This window comes from Panicum hallii, chromosome 5, assembly GCF_002211085.1.
Source record: "Panicum hallii strain FIL2 chromosome 5, PHallii_v3.1, whole genome shotgun sequence".
In the NCBI taxonomy this organism is placed as follows: Eukaryota; Viridiplantae; Streptophyta; class Magnoliopsida; order Poales; family Poaceae; genus Panicum; species Panicum hallii.
Genome location: NC_038046.1, coordinates 53,466,952 through 53,493,432, shown reverse-complemented (window position 1 = coordinate 53,493,432; position 26,481 = coordinate 53,466,952). Strand labels below are relative to the sequence as shown.

Genomic DNA, 26,481 nt, shown 5'->3' with positions numbered 1-26,481 from the left:
ACAGTAGGCCGCTGGTGGGCCTTCTAATTGCGGCGATCTGGACGGCCTTCTCAGCCTCTGCACGCCATCTGTCCTCACTGTACACCGCCATAGGGCCCATGTCGGGTGCCTCATCCAATCCAACGCTGCCGTTTGGACGCCTTCCTTAAAAACAAAAGACAACAAATAAAGGCTTTCCTAGCATTGCATTTCTCGTGCATATCGATATTATGCACATCCAGCTTCGTAAAGTGAAGTTGTAAAATGTAGGTATTGGAGGAAAGGCCGGAAACATTTGGGCATTCGTGCTTGATCTCCAGGGTCGAGGCTCGATCCACTATAACCAGAACCAGTGGCCTCTGGCAGGCAGGATTTGTCATTTTGATGGAGATCAATAGTAGCAGTATGGCCGTTGGATAACTTCATGTTTGCCAATTGCATAGAGATGGGTTTTTTTTCATTCAGTGATTGTGCTACAGCAGTCTCTGTCATGCATGCCCGATGCATGCTACGCCATTTTGATCTGCACAGACGATCATCCCAATGCATTGCATTCCCACATAGCCCTAAACACATCTGTTTAAGCATCGAGCTTTTTGACCGCGAGAAACAGCCTGGATCCTCTTCATATGCTGTTTGACCATAAGCTCACTTTAACGTTTTTTTATCAAAGTAACACGGTCCTCGTGAGAGGCCTACCCTCCATGGGCTGAGCTTTGGTGGACTGCTTCCCCAGTCAACCGTGTACTAGTGCCTCAAGGCCCAATTGTTATTATTGCAAGGAGGCCCAGCACACCTCAACTATAGAGAGCCTCAGCCCAAACTGTCGCGGGGAGACCATCCATCCATCTCCATCTCCTTCCTTCTCCCAAGTCCCGTTGCACACGCATCCTGGCGGTGCTGGTGCTCCGACTGAGGTGGTGACGGCGGCGATCTAGACAATCTTCTCTCCTTGCATGTGCCGCCGCTGTGCTGTTCCGCTGGAGGATCTCTGCTTCTCGTCCTCTCAGGCGCCCCCGGTACAAAGTCGGCCCTCACCGACCACCACCATAGGGGAAGGAGGCCGCCCTGCAGGGCGCCTCATCCATCGCCGCATCCCTTCTCTGCATTAATTTAGGTGAGTGTCTCTTGCCTTCCGGTTGCTCACTCTGGATGGCTTGTGCAATGAGGTGGTAGTTAATTCGTTGTGCAGCTGCATAGAGTCACTCGATACTGATAATCAAGGTTTGTAGTGGAGATAAATCCCCACAACACCAAGGCCGTAACACTTTTGCGATACACGGAAAAGTAGTTCACGGCTAGGACAGGAAACTTAATTTCAGTAGAAAATCCATGGCTGGAAACACTTTGGAGAATATGCAATACCACCCACTTATGTACTAGTACTGCTTTTTTTCCTCTCTTTCCACTTCAGCATTTTGGAGATAAAAAAACCCAACTCCCAATTTGCTTTGAGCCTGTTCATATTAGCATTTTGATTATAACTTTCAGAAAAAGAAAACTGCTAGAACAGATTTGTGTTACAATGGGAAACCAAACAAAAGAATTATAGTAACTTGGGAAAAAATAAAACTGGTAATGGCTTTTCCTAGATACACATATCTGTGTCTAACCTAGGCTACTAACTTCTCACAGTTACCCCAATTTCACCTGGGGCCTGATAAATGTGAGGCTTGAGGTGGATCTGAGGAACCTGTATTTTCAGCAATACCAAACATTGTTTTACTTGTTGCGACAAAGTTATGATCAATTTTGCTTTCTGCATTCATGTGACCTTCCAAGACTTTGATCACATCAGACATTTGAGGCCTTCTTTTAGAATCAATTTGTAAACACCACATTGCAAGCCTCATCATCTCCAATACTTCTTGCTTGTGTACTTGCATATCACTACTGTACTTGTCAATCAAATCTTCTAACTCATCACTCTTCACCTTTTCTTCCAGAAGGGTAATAAGATGGATGCTTTCTTCAGACCGTGAAGTGTCAAGATTCTTTCTACCGCTGATGATTTCCATGACCACAACGCCAAAGCTATATACATCGGCTTTTTCTGTGATTTGGGATGTCAACCACTCAGGAGCTAAATATCCAGGTGTGCCTCTCATTCTTGTAATCACTTGGCTCTTATCCCGATCAATGAGCTTACTTAATCCGAAATCAGAAATTTTAGCATTGAAGTTTTCATCTAAGAGGATGTTTTGTGGTTTGACATCCAAGTGAGCAATCCTCTTCATGCACTCCTCATGTAGATAACATAGACCCTTAGCAATGTGAGAAATAACCTTGCGTCTAGTTTGCCAGTCCAGAAAGGGAGCATCATTGCCATGTGAGTAATAGATCCACCTATCCAAGGACCCTTTGGGCATATACTCATACACCAAAAGCCTATGTGATTTCTCTGCACAGAAACCAATCAGCCTCACTAGATGAATGTGATGGATGCTGCCGATTATCTGAACCTCTGCTAAAAATTCTCTCTTACCCTGACCAGCCCGATCCAAACGTTTAACCGCAATTCTTTCTTCACCGTATTGCCCCACAAAAACAGACCCAAATCCTCCTTCCCCAAGCTTGTGTCTGAATTGGTCAGTTGCTTCTTGTAGCTGCTGAAATGTGAACCTCGTTGGCATTCCTGGTAGCTCTCCAAACTCTTCATCCCCTTCATGCATCTCCTGGTGTCGCTGCTTTCTTAGTTTATATGCAAAGAAAGTGACAAATCCGAAAAATACTATCAAACTGCCTATGGAACCTAGCTCCGGGCATAAAACCCGGATCCAATGCCCGAACCCGAGAAAACCCGGACCCAAACCCGAAATACCCATTACCCGATGCCCAAACTCATTTGGCGGGTAGCATATGCTAAAACCCGATTGAGTTTCAGGTTTGTTCGGGTTTCAAGCTCCGATACCCGAACTACCCAATTACCCAAACGGCAGGCGCAGTCCAGTCCCCAACGCCCCGTCCCGGCGTCCCGTCCAGGCGTCCACGGTCCACCTGTTTGCAAGCCAAAACCAGGTGGAGTAGAAAAGAAAAAGGAAAAGAAAATTACTGCCACAGCACTACAGCAGCCACGCCGCCCTAACCCTCTCCTCGCGCCAGCGGGCGGCGGCGCCGCCACAACAGCCACGGGGCACGGGCCGTCTCGCCCCTCCTGGCCTCCTCCTCGCGCACGGGCGCACGGCGCATCGTCTCGTGCCCCGCCTCCGCCTCGTCTCCCACCAGTGCCACCACCGCCCGCGCCGATTCGCTCCGGCGCTCCGCCGATCCGTCCCCCCAAGGCCCCCGGCGGCGCCGCCACAGCAGCCACGGGCCGTCTCGCCCCTCCTAGCCTCCTCCTCGCGCACGGGCGCACGGCGCATCGTCTCATCCCCCACCTCCGCCTCGTCTCCCACCAGTGCCACCACCGCCCGCGCCGATTCGCTCCGGCGCTCCGCCGATCCGTCCCCCCAAGGCCCCAATCCTCCCTGTAGGCGCCGCACTCCACCAGTCCACCTACTGCCGGTCTGCCGCCACCACCACGCCCGGGTGTAGGCCGGCGAGGCCGCAGTCCCCTCCAACTCCAAGCAGGCCATGGCTTCCTGCCTTCCTCGATCCGCTTCCCCCGCAGGCCGCAGGTAAGAAACTCTTCATTTTCATCCCCTTATAGGACTTCGAGAGCAGACAATAGAGCACCTTACATGTGTGGCCTGTGCACCCCGCAGCCCCTGATCCCTGATGTTTATGCTAGTTGCTCCTCTATCAATTTGCACCCATCTGATTGCTATCAAGTGTCGACTGTTTGTACGTCATAAAGATTATTACAACTGTTTATGCTAGATCTTGTTTATGCTACATGATATTTATGCTAGCTCTCAATTTGTATATCTCTGTTTTTGTCAAATAGATGGCAGAACCTGAATCACATGTCGAGATGGAGGTTGAGTCAGTGCCATTGGGTACCCAAGCATCACAAATTGAACCTGAATCACACACCGAGATGGAGATTGAACCTCAGGTTGAGTTGGACAAGAGTGAGAACGTGGCTGAAAAAAAAGAGATGGCACCAAGGTCAGAGATGTGGAAGCACTTCATAAAGATCAAGAATGATAAAGAAATTATTCAGAGTGCTAAGTGCAAATATTGCCACCGTAACATGAAGGTAGATACAAAAAGTCATGGTACATCTTGCTTGAAGAAACATTTCAATGTTTGCAAGCGTAATCCACACAAGTTTAATAAGGATCCAGCACAAGGTACTCTACAAGCATGTCAAGGTGAAGCTGTTAGCACTTGGAGGTTTGATCAAGATGAACTTAGAGCTGCTTTTGCTGAGATGGTCATAGAAGATGAGCAACCCTTTTGCTTTGGTGAGAAACCCGGATTGAGAAAGTTTATGGCCAAAGCATGTCCACGTTTCCAACTTCCATCTAGGAGAACATGTACTAGAGATGTCGTGCGTTGTTTTTTCCAAGAGAAAGCCAAGCTAAAGAAATTCTTCAAAGATTGTTGCCAAAGGGTTTGCTTGACAACGGATTGTTGGACTTCCCAGCAGCTTGATGCTTACATGACTGTGACTGCCACTTTTATTGATGATAATTGGAGATTTTATAAGAAAGTAATTGGTTTCTTTATGGTGAAGGGACACAAAGGTGAGGATATTGGAAAAAATGTGATGAGGTGCATGGCTGAATGGGGTATAGAGAAAGTGATGACTATAACAGTTGACAATGCAAGTGCAAATGATAGTGGTCTTGGTTATTTGAAGAGGCAGCTGAGCAAAGATTTTATAGCTAATGGCACGTACTTACACATGAGGTGTGCAGCACATATTGTTAACCTCATCGTGCAAGATGGCCTAAAAGAAGTGGACCTCTCTGTGAAGCGGGTTAGGGCTGCTGTTAGATATATCAGAAATGGTGGTTCAAGAATAGTCAAGTTTAAGGAAATTATGGATGAAGAGAAGCTGACCAACAAGCCATTTCTGAAGCTTGACATCCCAACAAGATGGAATTCCACATATCTCATGCTTAAAGCTGCAATTGTTTATGAAAGAGTGTTTGCAAGGTTAGCTGATGAAGACATTAGTTATGTGATTGACCTATCTGATGTGAAGGATGGAGTTGGTCATCCAGATGAAACTGATTGGAAAAATGCAAAGAAGATGGCAGATTTTCTAGAGCATTTCTATGATCTTACTGTTCGGGTCTCTACTACACTTCATATCACTGCCCATACATTCTTTCATGAGATTGGAGAAGTGCATTTGTTGATTAAATCTTGGTTGAACAGTACAGATGAGTTGCAATCAGCTATGGGCAGAAGAATGAAAGATAAATTTGACAAATATTGGGGACTGTGGCATCCAAGCAACAATAGCATTGAGAATGAGAATGACAGGGGGAGGGCAAAGGGAAAGGGAAAGGATAAGGAGAACCTTAATTTGCTAATTTTTGTCGCTGGTTGTCTTGATCCAAGATACAAGTTATCTTTGTACATAAAGATGATAACTGTTGAAGAGATATTTGGTGAGGCAAGGGGGCAGCTAGTTTGGGAAGCTATTAACACTTGTGTACGTGACTTGTTTGAAGAATACAGGAGAATGTATGCCCCATGTGAAGAGACAACTGATGCAAGTGGTCCAATAGCATCAAAGGGAGGTAGAGGTGGCAAGCTGAAGGAAGTAATAGCTAAGAGGATGAAGATTGGTAATGCTTCAAGCAACAATTATAAGTCTGAACTTGACAAATATCTTGCTGAAGAAACTGAAGACATAGAAATGAAGATTGACCTTTTAGTATGGTGGAAGGCATCTGAGCAGAGGTTTCCAATTCTATCTCGTTTGGCCCGTGATGTGCTTGCTATACCTATCTCAACAGTAGCTTCAGAGTCGGCATTCAGTACAAGTGGACGCATCCTAGATGACTTTCGAAGCTCCCTTACTCCATTCATGCTTGAAGCACTAGTATGTACATAAGATTGGCTGAGATGGTCATTACCTATTGACATTGAAGAGAATTATGAGGAATTAACAATGCTGGAACAAGGTACAAGCTTGATTCATTGTTTGCAGAATTACTTTATTAGTTTATTGCACATTTGCACAACTAACTCCATTTTTGAATTGATTGATTGCAGAATTAGTTGAAGAATTTGGTGTCAAAGGCAAAGGGAAACAAGCTTCCACGGTGACTTCAACGACATATGCAACGACAACAGGAAGCAATTGTATCTATCCTGAAATATCAACATTTAAAGTGCTATGCTGCCTAGTGGCTAGAACTTTGGTCTGTTTTAGGACTGTCATGTGATAACTGTTATGTGTGTTTTAGGGCTGTTATGTCTTTGAATTCAGGGTTGCTGTTATTCTGTTCTATTTTCCTATATGTTATGTTTTTGAATTCAAGTAGTCATTGCTGTGAAGTGTGAACATTCAAGTACTGAATTTTAGCCTAGTTTGCTGTTCCAAACTTCAAATGAGTGAACTTTGATCTCATTTAGTGTTGTCATGCTGCTCTATTTAACACTAAAATCGGGTAATCTGGGTACCCAATACCCAAATCTGAAATTATCCGAACCCGAACTGGCGGGTACCCGTAAGTTCGGGTCTGATTTCGGATATCAATCTCGATTACCCAATTCTCATATTACCCGAATTACCCGACCCGAACGATCGGGTAAACCCGAACGCCCAGAGCCAATGGAACCTAGAACCACACCAAAAAATCTGCTTTTTGTAAAGGACGAGTGGTTCGTGTGTGTTGATCCAGTAACATCAGGAGCAGGAGGATTTGTAGCTGGAGGGGAAGCTGAAATGTCAACAGGGGGACAGAAGACGACCTGATAGTTGGTGCCCGACGGGCAACTGAAGATAGTGCTCGAGCTATCATCCCTGGAGTAACCGTAGGCGTCGGGGCACCCCCGCACGAAGAACACTGAGTAGGTGGTGGGCTCGCAGGTGCTGCTGACATTCCCGGTGCAGCAGTACTTGTCTTGCTTGAACACTCTACACGCGCTGTTGCAGCCCCCAGGCACCGTCAGCTTCTCTGGGCACTGCGATGTGATGTTGGCTGCACAGCGAGGCCCCCTGCTGCATACTTGCCCTCCCTGTCCGTTTGCCGGCATCGGCATGAAGTCCATGGGCACGTTGAAGCCATCGACGAGGGAGATGTCAAAGAAATCCGTTCCTCCTCCGATGGTGAACTCAGCAAGTGTGACGGGTGGCTGACCGCTGCTTGTGCAGGCCAGCACGCCGCCGCAGTCTCCTGTCTGGCATGACCCCTTACCGGTGCTGTCAAATGAGCAGCCCGTGCGCGGCCACACACGCCCGGGGCCGGTACCGGCCGGCACGTTGAGGGTCCAGGACTCTCCAGGGTTGAGTTTCACGCCACCGCCCGGCACAGCGGCTGGCCATATGGTGCCGGAGCATCTGTTGCTGATGCTAAATGTGATGGCATTGCCGACTGGTAGGAGCAGGAAGAGAGGCAGGAGGTGGAGAGTCCAGGAAGAACTCGGCGCTGTCATCTTGTGCTGTGGATTCCTTGCATTGGCCTACTTGTTGGGTTGCATTTTGGGGTTGTGCCATGGCCGTGGCCCCTGTGGCAGAGGGGACGAAAAGAAAAATCAAAGGAGGCGTGGGTAACAGATAGTCCAACGTTTGCGTGTTGAATTGGTCAGTGGCGTACATCCAAAGACATAACACCCTGGAGAACTAGAAGACCCACTGTGACTTGCTTGTTCACATGGCTGGGACTTGCTTGTTCAACTTGTTTACTTGTTGCATCATCAATCATAGACTCACAAAACTACTGTGCCTGCGAATTTTTTAGTAATACCATTTCTCACATGTCAAGCACTCTATGCGAATGCGAAGTAAAATCTTACTGGTATCAGTGCTAATGCATGCATGATAACTCTTACTGCTATAACATATAGCTCATCTGCAGAATATGCAACTCTGTTCAACCCTAAACTGCTGCCCTTTTCCTTTCAGATCACCTGCAACTCTAGAGGCAGCACCTCTCTCCAAGCTTTGGCCAGAGACTTGAGGCATGCAACCGCGTGAAACAAGGTCCAAGGCGGCTTGACGGGAGAACCGTGCCGCCAGCTATGTGCCAAGAAGTCTCACTCATCACATGACTTTGTCATTGGGACGTTGATTTCTCTGGTCGGATTTTTCGGAAACCGGGAACCAAACTATGAATTACTATCATCCAGCTAGATTAGTGAATTTTTTTCTGAAAAATTGTACAGCATAATTGTCAAATGATGCACCAACCGTGCCCGGGAGGAACATGCTGGGCCTCTTGATTGTTTGCCTCATGGCCTCATCTACGCTTAGGTTTGCATAGGGTAGGAAGAGAGGAGATGCATGATCCATGCGATCGATGCATGGGATTTTTGAGATTCATGGAACTTGTTCCAGATAGTTGTGATGAAAAATGGCGTTTTTGGGCCTACTGTTTTTTTTTCGAAGCCTTACCTGACGAAGAAACGAACTCGTCTTGCAAGGTGCACTGTAAAGTTTTTTTTGAGAAAAAAGTTTGTGTGTCGCAACACTCCGATTCGATAGCTTTGACACGCTTAAAAGCGATGTCCAGGATCGGGACAGGCTGGCTAATTATGTCTTTCAGGATCACGCTGTAGAAAAAGTGTCCTTCAGATTATTGACCACTCCATGGTCCGTACCAGGACACACACCTGGAACTGATATGGGCCAGCCTTATCTTCTACTGCCTCTGTTGAGAGGCCGGGCTGAATTTGCAGGAAAGCCCGGTCCACCTATCCGAGGCCCACGTCAAATGTAGAGTATTGCAGCTCAGACTAATCTGAATAGCTCTGCATAACCTTCCACCGACCACCGCACGCGCGTTCCGCCGCCGGTGCTCGGCCGCGGCGGCGCCGATCTGCCCGATGACTTTGCCGCGCCGACGCACCACTGGAGCTTCTATCGTCGCGGCGCCCATGGTGCGCCGTCGATCCTAACCGCATTATAAGGGGGGCCTTGGGGGTACCTGACCTCATCCACGCCGCCTTCGAGCTCCGTAATGGTGAGGGTCTCCTCCGGTCCTCCCTGCAGATTAATCGGTCCCTATTTCTCCAGAAACAAAGGGTGATAACCAATAACTTCTTCAGGAGGCAGGAGTTCTTCTCTAAGGACGGGTAATCTTTGTCAATGTTTAGAGATAAATCGCAGGAACAGCAGCAGTTTTCAATGTAAGCAGCAACTTATTCTAAGTTTACAACCACTGAATAAATTTTGGTGAGTCCCGATTTTTAGACCAAAGGCACTTGGCCTAGTTTTACAGAAAACAAAGCATAGTACCCCGGGTTACCAGCTTTGTATGTTCTAGAAGCAAAAGCCTACCCAAGGAATTACATATTCATTAACATGGTTAAAAAAAGAATCTGATTGTGCAGAATCCCGAACGTACAGAACATAACAACAACAACAACTTAGCCTTTTGTCCCAAGCAAGTTGGGGTAGGCTAGAGATGAAACCCACAAAAAACAAGAATAAGAAACATAAAAAAGATACAAGTCAAAGGAAGAGTTAGGGGTTAAATAAAAAGTAACAAAGGTCACGGTTCAGCTACATTAATTGCTAATCTCCACGCGCTCCTATCCATAGCTAATTCCTTAGCGATATTCCACTTTTTAAGGTCTCTCTTGACCGTCTCGTCCTAAGTTAGTTTAGGTCTACCTCTACCTCTCCTTACATTATCGCCCCGCTTTAAAACTCCACTACGCACCGGCGCTTCGGGAGGCCTCCGTTGTACATGTCCAAACTATCTCAACCGATATTGAATCAACTTCTCCTCGATAGGTGCCACCCCGACCCTATCTCGAATCTCTTCATTCCGGACTCTATCCCTTCCTGTACGCCCGCAGAACCAACGTAGCATACGCATCTCTGCTACACTCAGTTGCTGGACATGTCGCCTTTTTGTAGGCCAACATTCAGCACCGTATAGTATCGCCGGGCGAATCGCCGTCCTATAGAACTTACCTTTTAGCCTCTGTGGCACCTTCTTATCACAGAGGACGCCAGAAACCTGCCGCCACTTCAACCAACCGGCTGAAATTCTATGCTTAACATCTTCATCAATATCTCCATCTTTCTGAAGCATTGATCCTAGATACCGAAAAGTATCCTTCTTGGCCACCACTTGACCTTCGAGGCTAACGTCCCCATCCTCATACCTAGTCGGGCTAAAGTCGCACATCATATACTCGGTCTTGGTCCTTCTCAGTCTGAACCCCCTCGACTCTAACGTGTGTCTCCATAGCTCCAACTTCATATTAACCTCTACCCTACTCTCGTCAACTAGCACCACATCATCAGCAAAGAGCATACACCAAGAGATATCACCCTATATGTCCCTTGTGACCTCATCCATCACCAAAGCAAATAGATAAGGGCTCAATGCTGACCCCTGATGTAGTCCTATTTTAATTGGAAAGTCACTGTTATCGCCATCACATGTTCGAACACAAGTCATCGCATCCTTGTACATATTCTTGATGAGGGTAATATACTTAGTTAGGACTTTGTGTTTTTCCAAGGCCCACCACATGACGTCTCTCGGTACTTTATCATACGCCTTCTCTAGGTCAATAAAGACCATGTGTAAGTCCTTCTTCTCCTCTCTATATCTCCCCATCAACTGTCGTACCAAGAAAATCGCCTCCATGGTCGACCTCCCAGGCATGAACCCAAACTGGTTTTGGATCACCCTTGTCAATCTTCTTAGGCGATGCTCGATAACCCTCTCCCAAAGCTTCATCGTATGGCTCATCAGTTTAATCCCCCGGTAGTTAGTACAACTTTGAACATCTCCCTTGTTCTTGAAGATCGGTACTAATATACTTCTCCTCCATTCCTCCGGCATCTTGTTTGACCGGAAAATTAGGTTAAAAAGCTTAGTTAACCATATTACCGCCCTCTCGCTCAGACATCTCCACACCTCAATGGGGATGCCATCAGGACCCATCGCTTTACCTCCCTTCATCCTCTTCAAAGCCTCCCCGATCTCTGCCTCTTGAATCCTTCTCACAAAGCGTCTGTTGGTATCATCAGATGAGTCGTCCAACTCGAAGGTAGGACCCTCATTTTCCCCATTAAACAACTTGTCGAAATATTCTCGCCATCTGTCCTTGATCTCCTCATCCTTCACCAGAAGTCGATCTATCCCATCCTTAATGCATTTGATTTGGTTTATGCCCCTTGTCTTCCTCTCACGGGTCCTAGCGATCCTATAAATATCCTTCTCTCCTTCCTTCGTACCTAGCCGTTGATAAAGGTCATCAAAAGCCTGACCTTTCGCTACACTTACAGCTCGCTTTGCAGACCTCTTCGCTAATCTATAGCCCTCGATATTGGTTGCGCTCTTGTCGAGGTGAAGGCGTTTGAAACACTCCTTCTTCTCCTTAATAGCCCTTTGCACCTCGTCATTCCACCACCAAGTCTCTTTCACTTCCTGCTTGCCTCCCCTACTCACACCAAACACTTTTGAGGCCACCTTCCGAACACATGTCGCCATCTTTAGCCACATATCATCTACATCTGTTCCTTCTTCCCAAGGCCCCTCGCCTAGCATTCTCTCCTTAAACGTTTGTGCCTCTTCCCCTCTAAGCTTTCACCACTTCGTTCTCGCAATCTTGGCACGTTTGTTCCGGTGGGCACATACCCGAAAACGAAAAACCGCCACCACAAGCTTGTGTTGGGGGACAACACACTCCCCAGGTATCACCTTACAATCTAAGCATGCACGTCTATCCTCTCTCCTAGCAAGATAAAGTCGATTTGGCTCGAGTATTGTCCACTATGGAAAGTCACTAGATGGGACTCTCTCTTTCTAAAGAGGGTATTCGCTAACAGCAGGTCGTAGGTCACCGCAAAATTCAAAACATCCTCGACAAGAGCGCAACCAACATGTCAAAATGTGATAGACATAAGGCATATTTGGTACATGTCGATAACTGATAGGTACGAATATCTGAAATACTGACTGGTCTCAAGCTTTTACTTCATGTCTGCTAGCCAAATGATGAAACAAATGGTTTAGGAGGCATCTTTAGGCTCTGCAAGTTATCCGTCAGCATGTTCACCACTTTTGTCATAGATGGCCGGTTCACTGGGTTCCACTGAATGCACCAAAGGGCTACGATAGCTAGCTTCCTCATTATATCTTTCTCTCCTTGTGTTATTTCTCTGATCAATTCCAGTTCTTGCCCAGTGATTATTTTCTCATATACCCACTCTGGAATGTAAACATCATTTCTGTTCTCTGTCTGTGGGTCTGAGCTACTTTGTCCACTCATCATTTCCAATATCACCATGCCAAAGCTGTAAACATCTGACTTATATGATACCGTGCCAAAGTTTTGAGAATATAGTTCTGGTGCAATGTAGCCCATTGTGCCTCTTGCTGCCGTCAGTGTGACAATGCTTTGATCCCTTGCACACAGCTTCGCTAGTCCGAAATCTGAAATCTTTGGCTTAAAGCTGTAGTCCAGTAAAATGTTGGAAGGCTTAATGTCGAAATGGAGTATGCGCTGCTTGCACCCTTGATGCAGATACTCAATCCCTTTGGCGATCCCTGTGGCTATTTCAAGCATTCTGTTTGGTATTAATTTTTCTTGGCAACAAGTATCAGATGCTTGTGAGAATATATATTTCTCGAGCGATGCATTAGGCATAAATTCATAAATTAGAGCACGTCTTGATCCTTCAGAGCAGAAACCTAGAAGCCGGACGACATTGGCATGGTGGATTGTTCCAATGGTTGCAATTTCGTTGATAAATTCTTGTCCTTCTCCCTTTGAGTTCTCCAACACTTTGACTGCCACAGGCACTCCATTGGATAGCTCACCTTTATAGACGCTTCCAAAACCACCTTGGCCAAGTTTATTATTGAACCGTCTTGTTATCTTCTTCACTTCAGAGAATGTGTATCTTGTTGGTTTGGATGTGCTGTAAGTGTTTAGGAACATTTCAACTTTCAAATGTATTTCTTCATTATACTTTGATTTCAGGGCGAGATATAATGCAGCAGCCACAATCACTGAAGCAACTAAAATCATGGCTACTGATGATGTTGCTGAACAAACACAATGAAGGAAATCAGGTAGTCAGATAAAAATCCATTATCCATCAGATACTATCTCTTTTGTAAATGATAGTGTGGCAATTGAAGTTGTAAGTGTTAGGAATGAGCAACTCAATCTATTACCATGCCCAAAAGGGCAGATATGAAGATGTACAAAGTGCAGAAAGCACCCTACACTAGTGAGTAAATACACAAAGTATATACATCTAACAGTAAGCAGCGAAAGAACTCCATGGGTTAAGAGTGGTTTAAATTGCATACCTGCAATGACTTTGACATGTGATCCTGCAGGCAGGAAAGAAAAGAATTAGATTATGTCATGGCTTTCTTTTTAGGCTGAATCTTTTAAGTTCACAGCCAAATCGCTGGGCACTGGAGGAGATCATATGAAACGTTGAGCTTGTTCTCCAAAAGAGTCGGAGAACTCGCCTCCAGAGATTAATAAAATGCTAAGCACGTATCTGACAGCAACATGTCTCCAACACTCATTTGATATGCATCTGGAAAGTATAATAATTAATTTTTCAGGGGATTATCTGGCAGGCTTATAAATGTGGTGATGTGTAAGTTGAGGACATAGCTTTTGAATTGGCATGTAGGAATATCTTGCAAAGGAGCCAAGTTTGGATTTTGCACTGTGGTGGTATTTTGAACTAATCTTAGGGACCTAATCTTTTATGTCAATAGTTATGACATCTTTTCAGTGAAATAGCAGAACCATTTTACTGGAATCAGCAAAAGTGATCCGTAACAAGGAATACTCTGTATCAAAAACGCAACAGTGCCAACTAGCTGAAAGAACTAAGAACGGAATGGAAGATGATATTGTGTATTACTTAGGCCATTGTGTTTCCATGCCGAAATCAATAAGAAGTAAACCATAGCATATGCTGTGTTGATAAGGATAAGTTGTAAAGTTGCAGGAGCTAATTAGAAACTTACTGTGCTTCTTGCAGAATGCTTGCCTTGTTTCTGAGCGAAATCCACAAGGCCTCCCTCCAAATTCGCAGTCTTGGCAAACATTTGTTATGTTGGGAACTGACCACCTGAACATCGTCTTACCAAATGCAATGGTTACTTTTGCAGTTTCATTAAAGAGCTCATTGATAAGAGGGTAATGTATCCAAATATCATTGGAAACCACCATGCAATCCAATGGAAGGACATCCATATTTCGAAGAGAAGACACCAAGTACGGAAACTGGCTTGTGTTGCTAAGGCAAGAGATGGGGCCAGCAACGCCATCCTGATTACGTGGTCTGAACTCTGTTGAACAGCTCACAAGGGTCGCAGAAGCTCCGTAAGGTCTATATACCTCAGTTGATAGATTGGTAGAGATGATCTTTTGAAGAGGGCACTTGGAGGCTGCAAGTGGGATAACATCAATCAAACCGTACCTATACTCGATGGCAATCACCTTGCATAAACCAAGATTTGGGTGAACAAGGATGGTGTCTGCTTGCTTTGAGCAACGTAACTTCATTCCTGGTGCACCACATGATGGAGGGCTGGTTTCAAGGCGGAATGGAAACCGGATCTCGGGTCCACCTTCTCTGCAATTGGATGTTGGGCAGTTCTGGAAGAAGTTTTCATCACTGCTTGCTGTGGGCATGGTGATTCCATAGTTAAGAACCGAGAGCACCAGAGCTGCAGCTAATGCATTACACATTTCGTGTGGTAGAACTGTAGAAGGAAGGCAGAAGGGAAAGAGGTGATGTTATCTCTATGAAATTGAGTATTTTGTTGGTTTCAGTGATCTGTCGTGATGGGCCCGCCCAATATAGTGGTGCAAGAACTTGCTCTGCAGCTTCGTAAGGTGGAATTTCTTGGATAGTTCTTTCAGCGATGCCATACAAGTCAAATCCTTTCCTTGTCAGTATTATTAGCACCATAAAACTGGAACGGACTAGTCAGCTAGGGAGGAGAATTCACAATTGTTTTCCCTTCTCTTGTCTCATATGCACTCTGGAATTCCACTTGCCACATTGAAGTAAGTCTCGCACAAATAACCTTTGACTAACCATTATATTGACTAAAATATATCCTTCTTCTTGAAAACTGTATCAACATAATCATTTCGTGCTGCAGTTCATGATCAGTATAGTACGTCAGGCTTGACTTTTCTTCTTCCTCCCTTGAATATACACCCAAAAGTTTCTCTTTTAACCATCACGCAACCGCAACAGCAAAATAGGTGAAGCACTCAAGCCACATAATCTTCTCAGTTGCTCTGGTTTCCACTTTCTTCCCTGATCTTGCCTTTGCTAAGCTTCCATGGCTAGCTGTCGTGTGTTTCTTCTCTGTGTTGCCCTGCAAGCACTAGCCATGGCTTCCACACTTTCAGCCCTTCTAATGAACACTGAACTGCTAGATGTTCAAGGGCAAACCTTTTGCCCTTCTTCTTCCTGTGGGCTTCTCCAAGACATTCGAGATCCTTTCCGTATGCGAGGTGATCCACCTGGTTGCGGTTTTCCAGAATACGAGCTGGTTTGTATTGATAACAAGGCTATAATTTACATCAACAGTGGAAAATACTTTGTGACCAACATCTCCTATACTGACAATACATTCTGGGTTGTTGATGCCAATTTGGATAATAGCAGTTGTCCCATTCCTGCGAGCAATCATCGTCCCTATATAAACAGTTCAGGGACCGAAGGCAACATCCTGTTGGATACTGATACAGTTACTTGGGCTGCTTTTGTGAGTTGTTCAGAGATGCTAAGAAGTGATGTAATTTCCTCGTCCACCAGTTGCTGTAGTGGTACTTACAGGCTTGTCGATTGCCAGAGTACAAAGAATTCTTTTGTTTATGTCTTCATCACTACATTCATTCCTGAGGTTCAATACATCAAACCTTCATGTAGTTACTTGTCCATGATCCCTTTGGGCAATCGGCAACTGAGGGCACCATATAATGCAACCTTTGAAGATGTTGTAAAATTTATGAGGAATGGATTTGCTGTTCGATTTCCTTACCGAAATGAAGGCATGACATATCGTCAGATCATTAACATATGTATGAACAATTCGATGAGGTGAGTATGAACTTTGAGATCTGGTGACTTATCTCTCCGTTTCCTTTCAGAATTTGGTTTTGATTATTAAAGGTCCTCAGCTGCTCACTGCGCATTAATCCTGTGCTATGTACTCTGACAAAATCTGCAGTTATTTCCACGATCGAAAATCTAGTTCTAGCATTGTGGATCGGACCTTTGCCGCCATTTTTGGGATAGACTGGAAGTTCTTGACATGTGTAAATGATTACTCCTACTGGACTAAATTATTTTGGGCCGTGCTCACCATAATTTCTACTATAAAGTTCATGATTGGTATGAGAGAATTTACCTATTCTGATCATTAAGTCTGTATCCTTTCATTTATCTAACTTAAGTCTTTAATCTTATTCGTGCAGTACTTGCTATGCTATCAAGGTTTATGTTTTCACCATTAGCTATATTGACCTTCCTCGCCTACAAATACTGGAAAACAAGGATATCCATTGATGCAGTAGAGAAGTTTCTTCAAATGCAACAAACTCTTAGCCCAACAAGATATGCCTATACAGATATCACTGCAATCACAGGGCATTTCAGAGAGAAGCTGGGCCAAGGAGGCTACGGGTCTGTGTACAAAGGTGCGCTTCCTGGTGATGTTTTTGTTGCTGTCAAAATGTTGGGCAATTCGTTCTGCAACGGAGACGAATTTATCAGTGAGGTTTCCACCATCGGAAGTATCCACCATGTCAATGTAGTGCGCCTCTTGGGGTTTTGCTCGGAGGAAATGAGGAGGGCACTCGTCTACAAATACATGCCCCGGGGATCGCTTGATAAGTACATCTTCTCCTCTGAGCGAAGTTTTTCCTGGGATAAACTCAACGAAATAGCTCTAGGCATCGCCAGAGGAATCAGTTACCTGCATGGAGGATGCGATATGCAGATACTGCACTTCGACATCAAGCCACATAACATCCTTTTAGACAGTAACTTCACTCCCAAAATTGCTGACTTTGGGCTGGCCAAACTGTACCCAAGGGACAACAGCTTTGTGCCGGTGAGCGCTGCCCGGGGAACGATTGGGTACATAGCTCCTGAGATGATATCTCGTAATTTTGGTGTTGTTTCGTGCAAGTCAGATGTTTACAGCTTCGGCATGCTCTTGCTGGAGATGGCTGGGGGCCAGAGAAACTTGGACCAACATGCAGCAAGGAGAAGCCAGACTTACTACCCAGCTTGGGTGTATAGTCATATATCTCGGAAAGAGTTAGGCGAGATTTGTGAAGCTTTTGACATCCATGAGATGGAGAGGAAGCTGTGCATTGTCGGCTTATGGTGCATCCAGATGAGACCTCATGATCGGCCGACAATGGCTGAGGTCATAGAGATGCTTGAAGCTGGCGTTGATGCCCTGCAGATACCACCCGAGCCATTCTTCTGTGGGTTTGAGCAGGATTCTGCAGCTGACAGCTTCCAATTCTCCACCTCGGAGTTGAGTGCAATATCAGAGGACGAGGTTACTGATTCCACGAGGTGAATTGCCAGTGTGCTATACAAATGGCTAGAATCTGTTTTCCTTTTTCATTGATACCCGCTACTATCTGAACTTGGAAAATGCCGGGTCAGAAGGAAAGCGAAAGCTAGAGTCATATTCCAAGGAAGAAAAATAAATGTAAAAAATTACCCAAAGCTGATCTGCTAGTGGATGGACCGTTTACTTTGACGTGATGATGATGTGTTACCAGTCAGTCAGCGGTTGTGATTGTCACTGTCCTTTTCTTTGCCGAAAAAGGCAGCTGTCATTGTTGGGGTGCAATTAGCCGCCCGGAGATGACCAAAATATTCAAACCACCGGTGTCCAATCCCTCGACCTCTGCCGTCACTGGCGGACAGCTGACCCATATCTTTTTTTTTTTGAAAATAACAGCTGACCCATATCGCTCCTAAGTATAGGCCCATTATTTCTTTCTATCAAAGCCGGCCATTGTTGACCAAGTCCTGAACCACGACGAACTACGAGGTATCGTCCGCATCCTTGTTCTCCGGCGAGCGGCGGCCGCCCGCTGACGTGAGATGATTCCCTGCCGTTGCGGTTCCGCTAGACCAGGAAACCGGCCGGTTGGGTTGTAAAATGGCGGACGTCTCCGAACTTCCGAAGCAACGCGGCGCTGATCTGCGCTTTTTGGGCCGTTTGTGCTATGGGCCTAACGAGTGCTGCCTGCTTCAAAGCACAGCAGCTCGGCTGCAGACAGCCCAAAGCACACCAATGTGCTGTCTGCAGCCGGCTGCTGCAGCTGAATGAGGAGATTACTGGTTCCACACGGCTGAAGTAGTAATGTGCTACAGGTATCTAGAACATGAACCTATAGCTTCAGTTGCCGTTTCAAATTATATCTTTATTTTTCACTAATACCCCTTCAAAGCAATCTTCAGGGGAGATTTCTGGTGCTTGAAAATCGATGTACTTGGAGTCTCATTCAAATCAAGGATTAAGCTACATGGACAGACACATGGATGAATCATGAATGTGGCACAGATCTACTCAAATGGGACCATTGCATCTGCATGCATCATATATCATTGAAATGTCATTAGTTCTCTTTAAACGAAGGCCTATCATGGTGTGTGCTTGTTTGCTGGGGTTGCCATATGCCTTCTTTTTAACAATGAAAAATATTGGCGATAGGTGGTGTGTTTATCATGTTTCAGGTGGACTATTGAACTCCATAATCCATATTAGTTTCAGTTCATAAAATCAGTGTCCAGCGTATCTTTGTTGTTTGGTTGAATCAATGGCTTTCCTTTTTCTTGAAAAACAAAGGTCGCGTAGGAACATTCTCAAACAAACTCTGGTACCACTTGCCATTACATAAGTACAAATGGAGTCTTGAATGCGTGATCCATCTTTGAGAGGAACAAACACTAGGGTGATTTTCAAAAGAACAATAGGAATTGAAAATGCACTCCAATCTCAAATCATGATGATTGCACTTTATGGGAAGCCTTATGTGCATCCGCCAATTCAGATACAACCCATTTATTTACTGCCTTCTCAAATTTGGGAGAAAAGAACTCGTTTTCTCGAACAATACAACAAAAAAATGTCAAAAAGACGCCACACCGGTTATGGTTAGACTAGCTTTTGTCTGGTGATGAGGATTGCAAGCCATGATCCCTAGACCTGGAAAATTGGTGATGGCTCTGACCGGAGACTGGAGCTGGTGGCGGCTCGCCACGCCCTCGACCGCCCATGGACTCTGCTGCTGTAATTTTAGTATAATGTAACTACGTAAGGTGTTATACAAGTAGCAGCACTCCCCAGAAAGAAACAATATGCAACTTTTGCATAAGAACCAGAAACACACTCAAATCTGAAAACCATGATGTTTAAACTGAATGGCGGTACCACTTATTTTAGTCAGAGCAAGTGGATGTACTCCAATTACTATAAGACTTTTTCTGAGAAAATTGTGGTGATTACTAGAGCAAGTTGGCCAGTAGGCTTACAAACCATGCGACTCTGCTGCCATGCAGGATACGCCATGGGAGAATATGAAAAGTCTGTTCCAAGTTTGGGACACAATGATATTGAGATGCCACACTGGGGCCTAGCCTTTGTCTGGAAATATGGAAGCTGAATGAGGGCTCCCGCTTGAGGTTGGCGCAGGAGGCGACAAGCCATCTACTGGCCCGCCCATGGACTTTGGTACTGTAAGTTTAGTAGAACATAAGCTAATGTTCAGCATTTCCTGAGAAAAAAAATGTGCTACATGTTCCTTTAAAAAAAGATTGCTGCTTTTATCATTGTCTGCATTACTCTAATTTCAGAAATGAGACAGTGAATAGAGAGCAACTGGATTGTTTTTTTTTTGAAACGGATGAGAGCAACTGGAATGTGTATATGCTTGATGCTTCGGTATGAAACTATGAATAACGGCAAGGAGCCAAGGACAATAGTGATGCTGAAGCAATGCATGGCCAAAGAAAATAGACGAGGCAAGAAAAAAACGACAGTGTTGTTACCTCCTGTGAGGAAGCCGATGAGCATCACGGCAAGGATGACCATGAAAATCAGCACCGCGAGCAGCTTATGGCTGAGGAACGGGCGCCAGCTCCTCTGCTGCTTCATCCCCTCTCTGTGCTCTGTAGAGTGTCGTCTTCTTTCCTTTAGCCTTTCAACAGAGCACGCTCATGTACTACTATCAGGTACCTACACCAAGCGGGCTAGGAGTTTCACCTCTGCTGTTCGAGCCACTCATCTTGACCTTTTCTTTAATGAACAGGCAAGAGAGCTGCACACTATGTTGATAAAGAAGATGCCCTCATCTTGATCCGAGCCGTTGTGTAACTAAGCACAGGATAGCGGTTTAGTTTTGGAAGTCTGAGTAGCCGGCTTAGCTTCTGGGATCTTGTGAGCATCTTGGTTTACATAGGCACTGCACGTGTGGTACATTCATGACAGTATCCAACCGAATCACGATGCACGAATTGTGTGCTGCTCTGCTGTCATATTTGCCTGTTTCACTGACCAAACTTGCATTGTCGAATCTCTGGCTACGATTAACTAGAAGTTGCAAAGTCAACTTGGTTAAACCTGACAGGACAGGTCGACAACGGTATAGAGGAGGCAGACGTGTTAAAGTGCGGTTTATTCTGAAGATTAACGATGGACCACGAACCCATAATGATTCATGCTGTCGAACTGGTTTATTTTACTGTGATGGTGTATTCTCAAGACCCAGAAGAATCTAGTTTTTTTTTTCTATGACACTTGTCGACCATGGGTGAGTTGTGTTAAAATATGAGATGCAATATGGTTCTGAAAATTGAGAAAGGATGCCAAGTACGAACTGTTGTTTGCTATTGTTGGATGGTGAATTGTCTCGATTTAAGCGAGTGCTGTGACCTTTTTTTTCCCTCTTGCAGTTTGGGGCCTCTCGCGTATGGATTTCGTGACGTGGGGCACTGAGTTGGATCATATCCTCAGATTTGGAGGAACTGCAGAAGCTTTCTTTCGTGCTTTAGTTTAGCTTGTCTGAATTTTGTTTGTTCAGTAATGCTTGATCTGCTTCCTTGTTTTTGTGGTGAAACCAGCTTTGTTTTTCTTCTGCTGAGTGCTGACCTCCTCCGCGATCGTTGCGGTTCAAAGCAATGAACGCATTTGGTTCCTGATGTCGTCGGTTGTACCATCGACGACTTTCATGCACAATCTACACAGTACCAGCGCGTCCATGAGTTAATCAGGATTGGTAATTATGCGTATCTTTTGAGAGCCATATGAGTGACTCAGTTGACAGCCTAAGGAATCCACTCAGCTTAGTGCAAACTGATATCGTGAATATATAGCTAGCAAGGAAGAATTGTTAGGGAAAAAATACAAAAAATTTCTTTATATCTTTTTACAAGACATATTAGGATTTTGGCTGACATGACTTCTCTCTGACCCTAATGTTAGGGGCCAGATCAGAGGAGAGTTATATAGGAGGAACCGGCTCCCTCCGTGCAAGAGGCAAGTTGTTGAACGCCGCCGGAGGTATGCTGGATCTTCCGGGTAGATGTGGAGGTGCCGATGGAGGTTTGCCGGGCCTTATGGGTGAGTGTGGGTGTGGAGATGGAGGTGAGAGCACCCGCCTCGACCCTGCGCACCCATCACAATAGAAAATTAATTAATTAATACATGCAATCCAGCTTAATTAATTGTATAGAAGACCAGCAGGGAAAAGAAAACATCCAGTGAACTGAAGGCGCAGCCACACCATCCACACACCTGAAATTTCAGGAATAAAATGTTCGACGGTTAGTGCTAATTTACTCTAGGAACACCGAACACTACGTACCTGCCTCGACAGGCTCAACGTGGGCGGCGGAAAGGATGATGAGTAGGGCCGCGAAGATCGCCGGGCACGCGATCGAGGAGGAGCCAGAAGGCGCGCCCTTCATTTCTGACGCCGGCCTGTTTCGTTCGTTCGCTAGTGTGCTCTTCTCGCAACTGAACCAGCAGTACGTGTAAGTTCGTGGACTCGGGATGCGTCCAAGGGTTGCGGTGGCACTGCCCTTTTTATAGTTGGGGAGCAGCCGGTGCCGTGCCGATCGACTAGCGTGGACGATCCAGGAAACCACTACTGGGCGCAGCTAGCTCGCATCGCTTGCCAGTGTGCATGCAATGCGCCAAAGCTAGAAGAAAGTGTAGTGTTGCCTCGCCGAGTTGCTGTACCCAGAAAGGGAGGTGGGGCTCCTGCGTGCATGCTGGCCTAACTTTGGCCGACCTATATCTCTGAGTGCAAGTCGATGTACTGACTTGCATTGACCGCTTGGCTGCTGAGGACTACTCGCAAAGTCGCAAGGCGTCAACCATACAGGCTTGGAATTCTAAATCTGAGGGCACGCCCAAAACAAAGCGGTGTTGTTCACATCTCTTCACAATCAGAATATTCCTTGGGTTCATCTGGCAAGCCTTTTTGCACAAATGGTAAGGCTCCCCACACCAGAAGGCCTGTTGGCTCTTTCCTGTGGAGGGACGTCACGGGTTTGGTTTCGGAATTCAGATGCCTGGCTTCTCCTTCAGTTGCTGGTGGCAAAGCAGTGATGGGTAACACTGATACTGCCAAACCTTTCAAACGGTTGTGGAAGAGTAATTAATTGCCGTGGCAAACACAATGCAAGTTCTTTTTTTAGATATTACTGCTTCACATGCTGACCACGAGAAACTTATCAGGTCCTCCTCTAGCTTCCTTCTCTCTCATGTAGTTCTGCCTCCTAACTCCTTAGTCCTTTTTTTTTAAAGTTAAAGCAGGAGCACTGCTATGTCATTAAGAAGAAGCAGCAAGCGAGTTCAGTACAAGGGTGATATTACATAGAAAGAAAACAAATCGGGGCTCAGCGACCCTTTTACAAGAAAAGGAGATGCTAACATCGTGAAACAACCGAAAACTCTGGTCCGCCACAAGCGAGCTTCCGAACCGAGATCTCCGCCATGATTTCTTGCAGAATTTGGACTGCATCTGCGCGAGTATGCTCAAAAATACTCCTGTTTCTTTCCTTCCAGATGTTCCAAGCAGTGTACATCATGATCGCCGCTTTTGTCCTTCTCATTTTCTTTGGTGATCCTGCCAACTCTTGTTGCCACCAGACGTCAATGGAAGAACTCAACTCCGGCACCTTGATGAGTCCCTGCGTCCAGAGCGACTCCTTGTGCCACACCTCCTTCGCGAAGCAACAATGCAAGATCAGATGCTCGGCTGTTTCCTGCTCTTGACTACAAAAGGAGCAAATGGGGTCACACGGTCATTGACGCTTGCTGAGATTATCAGCGGTGAGGAGCTTGGATTGAACCAGCAACCACGCGAATTGTGTTGGTACTGGAATCCTTAGTTCTTCCTTCCTCTCCTGTCAGCTATCTCTGTCTGTAGCCAATTGTGTTGGTAATGGAATCCGGTATGAAGAAGGTTGCTAACAAATTGTTGAGCTGACATGGGCTAAATTAGAATGGGCCTGCAATAGGAGTGCGGGCAGCCTCCTTTTGTTTTTTGGGCCTTTCTACACCGCATAATCAGAAGAGTTGGCCTGCACGCACATATCGGTTGTGGTATCCAAAAAAAACAAGGCCCCTTTCAGAAAAAACAGCCCAACCAAATCGTAGGCCACTCAATCGAACGTTTATGGAACAAAAAGAGAAAATCAGAACATTGTGAGGGCCCAAGACGGCGGCACACTGACAGGCAAAGCTGATGCTAAGCACGAACTGATTTCTTGTGGGGTATGAAGCTGTGTCTCAGGCAGCAACAAGCCCAAAGCAGGCGCATGCAGCATCGATCATATTTTGTACGAGTACATGCTTTATCACAAGGTGGTTGTGAGAACCGCCCAATTTAATATCATTTTAAGCGAAACCGTCGGTCTTTATCGTAGAGATGAGAGCTAACACGCACTCGCACCAATAGCGCGCTACGGGTTAACCCACATCTAAACTACTAAGGACCAACTTAGCCTTTCGCCGAAAATAACATTAAACCCGGTAGTCCCGGTATGCGCTCCAACATATGCCCAGAATCACGCATATGCACATACCGTCACAAGCTTATACATTGCCATTGATCCACCAAGAGCAAATTTTAATACAAAGTTAAGCCATTAATCATTACAAGTTTAACATCAAGAAAGGTTCCAAGTCTATTAAGGTGCGAAAGAGGGATACAAGCCTCGGGCTCACAAATAACATAGGAGATATAAAAACCATAAAGTTTAATGTTCAACATGATATCCCAAATACGATACGCAGCGGAAAGATAACGATAAGTAATAATATTAATGGCGTCTTGCTCAAGGACGCCATTGACCATATCGACCTATTCCTCGCCCGCGCCGGGTTCGGCGGGGTAGAAATGGCCAAATACCACTTCCGGCTCACCTGCAACTTAGTTAAGAAATAAAGCAACATGAGTACAAAGGTACTCGCAAGACTTACGCGATTAAATAAACAAGGAGTATGCAAATGAGGGCTCACAAGAAAGCTTTAGGGCTAAGTTGCTAGCATAAGCATGAACTTTCTAACCAAACCTATTCTAGCATCCTAGCATTTTTATTATCTTGCCCAACCCACCACAAAATTTTAATTAAACATTGACCAACCATAAGAGGTGACATAAGCATCATAAACCACATACGACCACGATCGATACACTACGAAGAATTCGTCGAAACTTGAGCTTGCTCATAACCGAGAGCGCGGCAATTCGAATTGATTCATTAACCTTGCAAGGGTGTACATCTTTACCCACACGACACAAGGACCATGCGACTCACCCAACCGATCACGTGGGGTGAGGGGGTACTTGCGTCAACCTTTCCCGACGAGTTCTAACCGTTGAACATCACGCCTAACTTGCGCGGAGAGTTACCTAGGTCCACCGGGGACACCCCTAAGGCTCTCTACAAAGCCCCACGGCCACGCATCTAGGACCGTGCATCAACGATTAAAACTAGAGGGTATTTGGTTTATCCACCCCATGAATGGATATGTGGTAGTACGATAAGTGCTCAATTTCCAAGGTCATCCACGGACGGTCCTTAATCGGTTTAAGCGGACTAAGCCTCCGAGACTCCTTTCTCTAGGCCCTACTTTCCGCTCAAACCCCAAAATCCACTTCCAACTAGACCGATCCAACCAACAACCCGACACCGGATAATATGTTCAAGATAATCAAAGGTGGTGAAACAAGTGATCCTATTCCAACTTTCCCTACAAGATATATACCAACTCTAAGCACAACTAAGCATTTAGTTAATTAAGTTGCAACTAGCTACGTGTGGCAAGGACATGGATATACAATTCAAGGGAGGACATTGCATGAAAATAGGACCAACGATGCAATAGATAAGTATTTATCATAAGCATAGATACCCAAGTGAAATAACTAAATTTAAGCAAGTTAAATAGGTCAAGGAATCATGCTTAGCTGCTTGCCTTGGTTCTCTTCTTGCTCAACCACACACTCGGCTTCCCGGCTCGGTCTCAACGAACTCGGCGGGCTCAACGGGTACGTCCTCCGGCGTCTCGGTCACTAAAATGCATGAATGAAATGTATGCATTAGGATGATGCCAATGATGTGAAAATGAGATGATATGCAATGATATAACAATAGAAGAGAAATGTCACATCAACACGAAAGCAATACCATCGTGGCACTACAAGCTCGATTACTAATTTAAAACTAAAAAGCCGAAGGCAAACTCGCTCATGCAACAAATTAAAGAAAAAATCATGATTTAATTCTGCACCCAGAGGATATCAAAATAAACTCATGAGAGTTGAGTTTGCATCAAAAACTTATTTGTAGAATTACTTATGATATTTACAATTTTCAGCAGCTAAACTCAAGATAAATCTTACAAGCCATGCAAAACATTTTCAAAAAATCCTAATAAAATTACCAGAGGTACAAGACATGATAAAAAAGGATAACAGAAGTGGTTTTACCATTTTGTCAATTTTCTATCAAAAGATATTCATTTTATAAGATTGCAGGCAGCAAACTAAAAACACATTAAAAACCTATCAAACAGTACTGGAACATATACACACTTGCACTATGAGAAAAAGCATTTACAGGGAATATAACAAACTTTAGTTTGACATTTTAGAGCTCCACAAGATAAGATTAAGGATTAACTTGGTTTAACAAGAATAATTTATAACTTAAAATACAGAACTCTAACATGCATGAACTTAATTTATCTAAGCAGATCTGTCATAGAGGATTCAAACAAAACAAACTTCACAATTTTTGGAGGCCTACAACATTTCCTATGCAATTAACAAGATCACATGAAATGATAAACGGGGAAACGAGGCGGCCGGCGCTAGATCCACCCGGATCTAGCACCCCTGGGCACCGACAGGTGGGCCCAGGCGGCC

At 45.2% G+C, this 26,481-nt stretch overlaps 4 protein-coding genes and 1 long non-coding RNA gene across 7 annotated transcripts; 1 reads left to right on the top strand and 4 right to left on the bottom strand.

Annotated features, from left to right (window-relative positions):
• Positions 1 to 1,405: 1,405 nt before the first annotated feature.
• On the bottom strand, positions 1,406 to 3,597 carry LOC112895746 (G-type lectin S-receptor-like serine/threonine-protein kinase SD2-5). The gene has a single exon (XM_025963739.1). It carries the CDS (start codon positions 2,802 to 2,804, stop codon positions 1,626 to 1,628), a length of 1,179 nt encoding a protein of 392 aa, XP_025819524.1. The 5' UTR covers positions 2,805 to 3,597; the 3' UTR covers positions 1,406 to 1,625.
• A 142-nt stretch (positions 3,598 to 3,739) lies between these two features.
• On the bottom strand, positions 3,740 to 7,576 carry LOC112895747 (protein P21-like). Of its 3 annotated transcripts, XR_003229262.1 has the most exons (3): positions 6,799 to 7,576; positions 5,750 to 5,920; positions 3,868 to 4,004 (listed from the first exon to the last, which is right to left on the bottom strand). XR_003229262.1 is itself a non-coding variant. In XM_025963740.1 (2 exons), the coding sequence occupies exons 1-2, from the start codon at positions 7,480 to 7,482 to the stop codon at positions 3,858 to 3,860; spliced, it is 831 nt and encodes a 276-aa protein (XP_025819525.1). In that variant the 5' UTR covers positions 7,483 to 7,573; the 3' UTR covers positions 3,740 to 3,857. The 3 variants fall into 3 exon arrangements, 2 of the variants coding, with proteins under 2 accessions (XP_025819525.1, XP_025819526.1); XM_025963740.1 differs by lacking the exon at positions 5,750 to 5,920 and having other exon boundaries at positions 3,740 to 4,004; positions 6,799 to 7,573; XM_025963741.1 differs by lacking the exon at positions 3,868 to 4,004 and having other exon boundaries at positions 5,757 to 5,957; positions 6,799 to 7,575.
• A 4,303-nt stretch (positions 7,577 to 11,879) lies between these two features.
• Positions 11,880 to 14,739, bottom strand: LOC112895745 (rust resistance kinase Lr10-like). Its single transcript, XM_025963738.1, has 3 exons — positions 14,013 to 14,739; positions 13,332 to 13,355; positions 11,880 to 13,061 (listed from the first exon to the last, which is right to left on the bottom strand). The coding sequence occupies exons 1-3, from the start codon at positions 14,737 to 14,739 to the stop codon at positions 11,998 to 12,000; spliced, it is 1,815 nt and encodes a 604-aa protein (XP_025819523.1). The 3' UTR covers positions 11,880 to 11,997.
• On the top strand, positions 14,648 to 18,575 carry LOC112895744 (rust resistance kinase Lr10-like). The gene is made up of 4 exons (XM_025963737.1): positions 14,648 to 15,060; positions 15,159 to 16,108; positions 16,239 to 16,402; positions 16,486 to 18,575. Exons 2-4 carry the CDS (start codon positions 15,345 to 15,347, stop codon positions 17,601 to 17,603), a joined length of 2,046 nt encoding a protein of 681 aa, XP_025819522.1. The 5' UTR covers positions 14,648 to 15,060; positions 15,159 to 15,344; the 3' UTR covers positions 17,604 to 18,575.
• A 2,807-nt stretch (positions 18,576 to 21,382) lies between these two features.
• LOC112895748 lies at positions 21,383 to 22,082 on the bottom strand. Its single transcript, XR_003229263.1, has 2 exons — positions 21,904 to 22,082; positions 21,383 to 21,704 (listed from the first exon to the last, which is right to left on the bottom strand). It is a non-coding gene; the product is annotated as an uncharacterized LOC112895748 (long non-coding RNA).
• Positions 22,083 to 26,481: the final 4,399 nt, after the last annotated feature.